The 6,873-nt window shown below is 38.3% G+C and overlaps 1 protein-coding gene across 1 annotated transcript; it reads right to left on the bottom strand.

Moving 5' to 3' along the window:
* Positions 1-426: 426 nt before the first annotated feature.
* Positions 427-3,240, bottom strand: LOC146630246 (microfibril-associated glycoprotein 4-like). The gene is made up of 5 exons (XM_085355692.1): positions 3,204-3,240; positions 2,220-2,417; positions 1,790-1,886; positions 1,450-1,617; positions 427-976 (listed from the first exon to the last, which is right to left on the bottom strand). The coding sequence occupies exons 1-5, from the start codon at positions 3,210-3,212 to the stop codon at positions 705-707; spliced, it is 744 nt and encodes a 247-aa protein (XP_085211818.1). The 5' UTR covers positions 3,213-3,240; the 3' UTR covers positions 427-704.
* Positions 3,241-6,873: the final 3,633 nt, after the last annotated feature.

Here is a 6,873-nt window from a genome sequence, read left to right as displayed (position 1 = left end):
AAGAATTAAAAAACCATCAGAAAGCCATCGACGAACATGCTAGCATTATCCCTGTTAGCTAGTTAGCCAGATGAAATTAGCTTTAAGCTCAAAGCTCTGCTGCCCCTGATGTTAGTCTCCTGGCAAGCATGTAGACTCTTTGAAAAATGACAGAAGTCAAGAACAGAGATAGTTAAAAAAAAACACCATTTATTATATTTATGAAAGAGCTAGCACAATGAAAATGCCTTTCACCTTTTCCAGTAGCATATCATTGGGTTTCTAATAGGAGCTGAATGGCACCTCCTTCTCCTCCTCCTACTAACTGCAACTTTTAAACTTAGTCTACTCTATCTTAGAGGATAGAGAGAAAGCACCAGTCCTGTAGCGCTAGTATCGATCAGATGCCATTACCAGCGTTAGTATCAATACTACTGATATTTGGGTCGATATGTTATTAAATAACATAATATTGTAATAAGAAATTTCAAAAGTAGATGTATGCAGATTTAAACTATTATTACAGTTTGTATTTTTGAAACAAGGCACTAAACTAAAAAAAAAAAGGAAATAAATGGGTGTTTTAACTGTTTCTTTATTGCTTGTAAATTAATTTCAGCAAGAACAACTTGGGTGTTAGAGATGGTGTCCCCACACATCCCAGCTCTTCTCGTGCAATGGAGGGTGGGTACTATCATAATCTTGTTTATCTTTAGAAAATCAGGTTAATTTCTGCATGAACACTTAGATCTTAATCGAATTTTCATGGCAATGGTCTTGAGGGAGTAGTTCCAGCCCTTCCATGTATGCCAAATCACGTGGACGTTATCATACCCAATGGCACCATGAGGCGCATACATGCCGTTTGGGTTAGTGATGTGACACTGATTGTACCAGAACCCACCCAAATAATGCTGAGCGCAGTTTTTATCCCACAGATCCTGATCTTTGTCGTACGTGGTGAACTTCATGGAGTTGTGTTCAGATAAACTGTCCCCTAGAAGAAGAAAACAGGGAAAATGTGAGTGCAGTCAAGACTAAGAAGGTTCTATGGTCTTTTTTACTTTTCTCACACGGGTTTGTATTTGTTATTTGGCTTTTTGTGTTTGACAGAAGTAGTTAATTTACTTGGAGATAATATGTAGAGGAAAATAGTTTGGAACTTTTCCTCAGCCTTTATTTTCAGCAGTTAATTCCTAATTATTATCTTAACAATTGTCTCTTTAGCTGTTTTTCCTTTCAAAGGAAGAGAATGACTCTGTACAGACCAAATACTGCACTTTGCAAACCATTAAGATAAAAAAAAAAAACATTATTCAAATTAATAAGCTACACTGGCATATCTCTTTAATAGGATTTTTCCACTTAAACAAAATTTTAAAAATCAGTATGTTCTTTCATTATTATAATTTTATTTTTGGCCAGGTTTAAAAATGATCCACAGTCTCTTGTGCTCGACACACTCCTCACCTGCTGCACCGCCAGTGAAGCTGCCCAGGTGAAGCTGATACCCAACAGTCTCAGACTCAATTGAGAAAGAGGAGTACTGTGCAGACCTCCTTTCTCCGTTCCAGTCCTCCATGTCGACCCGCAGCTCGTTCTCCTTCCTCATAGTCAGCAGGAAGATGTTTTCCAGACCTGGAAAGACACACACACACAGCTCTGTTTTTCACTTTGCATCGTGCACCAGCATCCTATTTCTGACACTGTTTCTTTCCCAGGCTCCATCATTTCATCTCGCCACACCAAGTTTAGATTAAAAGCAGCACAAGCGCCTTGTATTTAATGCACTTCTCCTTCCTGCACTCACCCAGCCAATATTCTCCAGCCACATTCCCAAACCCTGTCTTATAGTGCCTCCAGGGCCTGAAGAAGCTTTCTGTCCCATCGATCCTCCTCTGAAATACCTGAGAGGGAGAATACGAAACAAACTGAGACCTTTAATGTTTACTAACATTAAATGCTATATATTTATCTAACATTATTAGTTGGTCACATCTGCATTCTCCACTGATGCCAAAAACATATATCATAATTAAAGATGTAATTTTTCATTTTTGCCCAGGTGCCACCACTCCAGAGGGTTTCGTGAAATTCAGCTTGGTATTTTTGTGCTGACAAACAGACATGTTTGTCAGCACAAAAATACATGTTTTATTCTGCAGCACGGTGACACCCCCCCACCCCCCAAAAAACTTTGACATTTATTTGAAAATATGATGATAGGATTTGATACTGACAGTCCATCTCCCTCCATCAGTGTCCATGTCGCAGTAGACATGCAGGGGAGTAGTGGGACCTCCTGGGTAGATTTTGTAGACTCCACTGGAGCTTGTGTTGTCATTGCGATATATGTCATCACAGTCAATGGGAAGGTAAAACTGGGAGCTGGAGTGGACTGAGGCCACAAGAACGAGCAGAGCTACGAGGAATGTCTCCTAGAGGAGAGGAAAGAGATTATAGCACCTCCAGTATCTACACTGGTTTCCTGTACCCTAGAAAAATGTTTGTCTTATTTATCACGGAAAATCATGCAGATATTTTGTTCTTTTGATCGCCTCTTAAAAATACTTATATTTCAGAGTCTGTACTTTTTCACTTGTACCTGAGAAAAGAAGATCCTTCAGTACTTACCAGCTTTTACTGGTATATTTTTTAACACATGTTCCTGTACTTCTACTTCAGTAAGCAATGTGTGTAATTTTGCCACCTCTGCTATGATACCACCAGTATCCAGCAGTGATGACATTTGGGGTTTCCCTGCAGGATGACTCTGATGTTTGCCATAAAGTTTTGCAATTATTTGTGTAACTTCTCTGGAGAACAGGGTGTTACACGGGCTCAGTGAAGCAAAATCTGTTTTATTCCCCCACATTTGTTCTGTGCATGCGTCACAGAGAGTGAGGTCACAGGTCAGGCGTCTGTAAACTGATGACACGTTGTCAGCGGAACTGGGAGTGCCTGCTAATGGTTAACTAAAAATATCAGGTAACAGGATAAAGTCAACAGTAGAAAGAGATTACAGGCAGCACACGTAGGTTGTCTGTTAGGACGAGGTAGTCTGGCATTTTTGTTGATGTCTGCAGCCTTCAACCCCAATATTGAAGTATATATGGTATATTCTGTCAGATGCAGAATATACCATACCCTATCATCATATCATTTTAAATTTAACATTTTTGGGGGGGGGGATGTCGTTAATGTGTAGCTTGCATTATTCTTACCTGCATCATCGTAATGTGGAGGTGGGTCTCCTGTTCAGGTCAGTCTATGGTAAAGGATCTCAGAGGAGGGACAGTTTTAAATAGTCCAAGCAGGGTCTGTCTGTGGAGTCATGTGACATGGGCGTTTGTCTGTAGACACCCACAGTCTGATAAAATATACTGGTCAATTTTTGTTACATACATATCTAGCTCTGATTTATTTTTTTAATGAGACAAACCAAAACATTCTGGGTAGCACTTTTTTTTCAGCACAGCACAATTGTTAAAAAGTGGTAATAGCACGGTAACAAGTTAGAATCAAGAAGGAAATAATGTGGAAATTTCTAAATTATTAATTAATTATCAGTAATAACATGGTAGGAACAGTGATTACAGTTGACTCCACTGAAATGTGGCCAGAAACTGGGGGTGATAATGTCAAAATAAAGATTTGGTAACAAGGCAAAACCAGTTAGTAATAGTAGCAACAATGCTGATGTTTTAGCATACTTGGATAGTATTACTATACTATAGTGCTTAAATTATACCTTTGGCTCCCAGCATTCTGCTTTAGTTTAAAGAAAATATGTAAATATTATGTTTAATACTCTGAATTATTAAACAGATATTTGACATTATCAAATCAATATTCTGAAATGTGTCCCTTATACTATGAAGACGTTACTAAGACCATTTGAAAATGTAGGAAGAAAAAGATCCAAGGATTTTTACTGAATTTTGACTCTTTGCCCTGAAGATGCCCAGAGAGCTTTCTCTTTTACTCGCTGAAGGAAAAAACTCTTTTTATAGTGTAATTTGAAAAACTCGAATCAAACAGGCATCCAATCAGCCTTGTGTGAAGTCTTTTAGCCATCAAAGCTAGAAAGGAAGAAGGTTATTTGTAAGTGAAAAATGACAAACCTTCACTGTGCAGGCAAACAAAGGCAGAGGAATACGTTACAATCCTAGTTTTTCTACAGGCTATACTGCTGACTATAGAAGCTTGCTTCTGCCACTGGAAAAAAATGCTGCCCTTGAAAAATTAGATTTTGCAATTTTCAGTTGCTTTTTCAGAACTGAGAGCTTGTAAGTAAAAGTTTGGGGAAACCTAACTCAAACTTTTAAGACACTAACATGAGCTTTCTTAATTGACTTCTGAATGCAAAGCAAATTTTCACCTCTGTGAAATTAAAAGTTAAGTTTTTACCAAGTGTTAATGTGAAAGTAACTAAGATTAGTGAGAAACAAAAAACAAAGTCACATTAGCTTTGTAGGAAACAGTTCCATCACTTTGGGAAAGTGCCCTGAACCGCTTTTCATTAAATTTTGAAACGGTCTGGCTCCTGCCTACCTGGCACATCTTCTGCACATATCTCTCGGATCCTCTGTCCGGTCATTTCTTGTTGTGAAGACTGAAGCACCCACGGGACGAGCGTTTCCTGTTGTGGTTACAAATAATGGAATGAACTGCCTCTCTATATTAAGCTGGCTCCTACACTTGACATTTTAAAATCCCTTTTGAAAACAAACATGTTCTCCACGGGATTAGAGTTAGCTTCTACTCAGTTATTTGACACTTAATAATCTTTTTTTCAGACTTTTTTAGTTTTATTTATTCTAAATTGCTCTAAAAATGAACTTGAATTGGACTGGATGGTCTGGCTCTTCTGTTGGACTCGTATTTTCTCGGCTGTGATCTGTGCACAGCTTGACATTTGAGTCCATCATTCTCATGTTGATGTTTAGCGATGTTGTTGGATCTTGGGTATTTCATAAACAGTAGAGTGTGTCACATGTGGCTCAGCAGAGCATTGCTCATTAGTTTTATGTTTTAATTGACTAAAGGAAAAGGATCACAGACACAGGGACCTAATTTATTTTCCTTTGCAGAATTTCACAAGTAATTAAACCAATCTCAAACTGTTGAAACTTTTTCCTTCAGTTGTAAATCTGCTCCCTCGGCTTCTGTTCTCTTCGCTGGCAAGGCGTTTCACTTCTGCCAAGCTCATCAGCAGGCTTCCAGGAGGATTGGGATCTACCTGAAGGACCTGGCAGCCGTTGATTTCCTCTGCGTCTGTCTCCTTATGTATAATACCAATTTTGCCAACAGCTCTGTTGCTATCCCCATATTCGACCGTAGCTTTGGTGCCTCGGCCTTCCTCCTCATCACGCTAGCATGGTGTTCCCGGTCTGCATCCTTGCTTACAGGTAGGCAGCAGTGTCACACTGTGTAAGTGTAAATGGTTTGTACTGGTCTGGGATTTTCCCCTAATATAAATAAAAAATAAAAATTAATTAATAAATAAAATCCACATGATGAAAATGATAAAAATAAACACACTTGATCAAATTCCATGTTATTATTAAGGTTTCTCAAGATTGTCAGCCTTTTTGGAATTCACATCCTGCAGACAGTGCAGGGCGCGCACATCATCTGTACAGTAAACTTGTTTTTTCTTTCCTGCTCCAAAGAGGCAAACCTGGCAACCTTTGATCCCCAACGTCATGATCTGAAGTCAGCTCACCCAGTTCTGCAAAATCTTAACATATTACCTTCCAGCATATCCCAGTCTCCCTGATCTGCTCCCTGAAGCAGTGACTGGTCACACAGAAACACCTGGTGCTTTATATACAAAATATCTACAGAACATCTGTCTCATCTACTTCACTGTCTGCAAGGTTTTCAGGACCCAGTTCAACCTGAGAATAATTTGTACAAATATATCTTCCAATCATACAATTCAAAATATATAAATCATCCATTCGTTTTCTTCTGCTCGTCTAATTCAAGTTTGCAATGGGGCTGGAGCCTATTCCAGCTGTCATAGGGAGAAAGGCTAGTTACACCATGGTTTTAACAGCTGTTCAGTCTAATGCAAGGCTAACACACAGAGAGAAAGACAATCATTCACTCTCACATTCATACCAGTTAGCTACAAATGCATGTCTGTGGGAATATGGTAAAGAAATGTAATTTTTAAATGTATTATCAAACTTATCAACGTCATACCATACATAAACATTTATACATTATTCTTTCATTTACAATATTGTGGTTTCAAATACAGATAATGTAGTAATGCTAATAAATATCTATTTATTTATAATAGTAAAGTAAAACAAATTAACTGCTTATAAAACAAAACAGCTTAACATTACATTAACAAACATTTCTAAAATATTTGCAGGAAACAGGATGTTAAAATTTCATGTAATATATTTCATGGAATGTACAGTAGTAAATGTGAATATTATTATTCCTCACATAGTCTTGTTATAGTGACAAAAATGTAACTGTAACTGATTATATGTAAAAAATGTTGGGCATGTAATGTACCAGTGTGTCATGTTGTCACGTTTACTGACTGATTTTACAGTCCTGTTTCCCTGGCAACATTCCTAATTTTCTGACCAAAATCAACTGCAGTGGAACTGAAACTGTTACATCACTCGTAGGACGTACAGCAGCAGGTGTGGTGAATAAAGGGATCGATATTGTCTTATACTGTACAAATGCCAGTGCTTTCTGGATGTGGCTCCTTTTTATTTGATTTCCTGCACAGTTCAAACACTGGAGTTGTGATCCAGCTTTTGTGGTGCTTGGGTTACTAGACAGCTAGCTGCTCTCTCTTTTTTCCTTCCTATCTGCCTACCAGAGGAAGTCAGGTCAGCGGTGGCTTGACATTAACGA

The sequence above is a fragment of the Diplotaxodon limnothrissa genome, linkage group LG6, assembly GCF_057381915.1.
Source record: "Diplotaxodon limnothrissa isolate DT_005_m linkage group LG6, D_limnothrissa_male_GT1.1, whole genome shotgun sequence".
Taxonomy (NCBI): domain Eukaryota; kingdom Metazoa; phylum Chordata; class Actinopteri; order Cichliformes; family Cichlidae; genus Diplotaxodon; species Diplotaxodon limnothrissa.
Note: the sequence above shows the minus strand (reverse complement) of the source record. Positions and strands in the feature narration are given on the sequence as shown.

What these genes read in the sequence shown, in the direction of transcription:
- LOC146630246 (XM_085355692.1), bottom strand. An exon ending in CTGATGGAGGGAGATGGACT is followed by an intron (nt 1,887 to 2,219) that starts GTCAGTATCAAA and finishes TCTCCCTCTCAG; the next exon opens with GTATTTCAGAGGAGGATCGA. An exon ending in CTTCACTGGCGGTGCAGCAG is followed by an intron (nt 977 to 1,449) that starts GTGAGGAGTGTG and finishes TTCTTCTTCTAG; the next exon opens with GGGACAGTTTATCTGAACAC.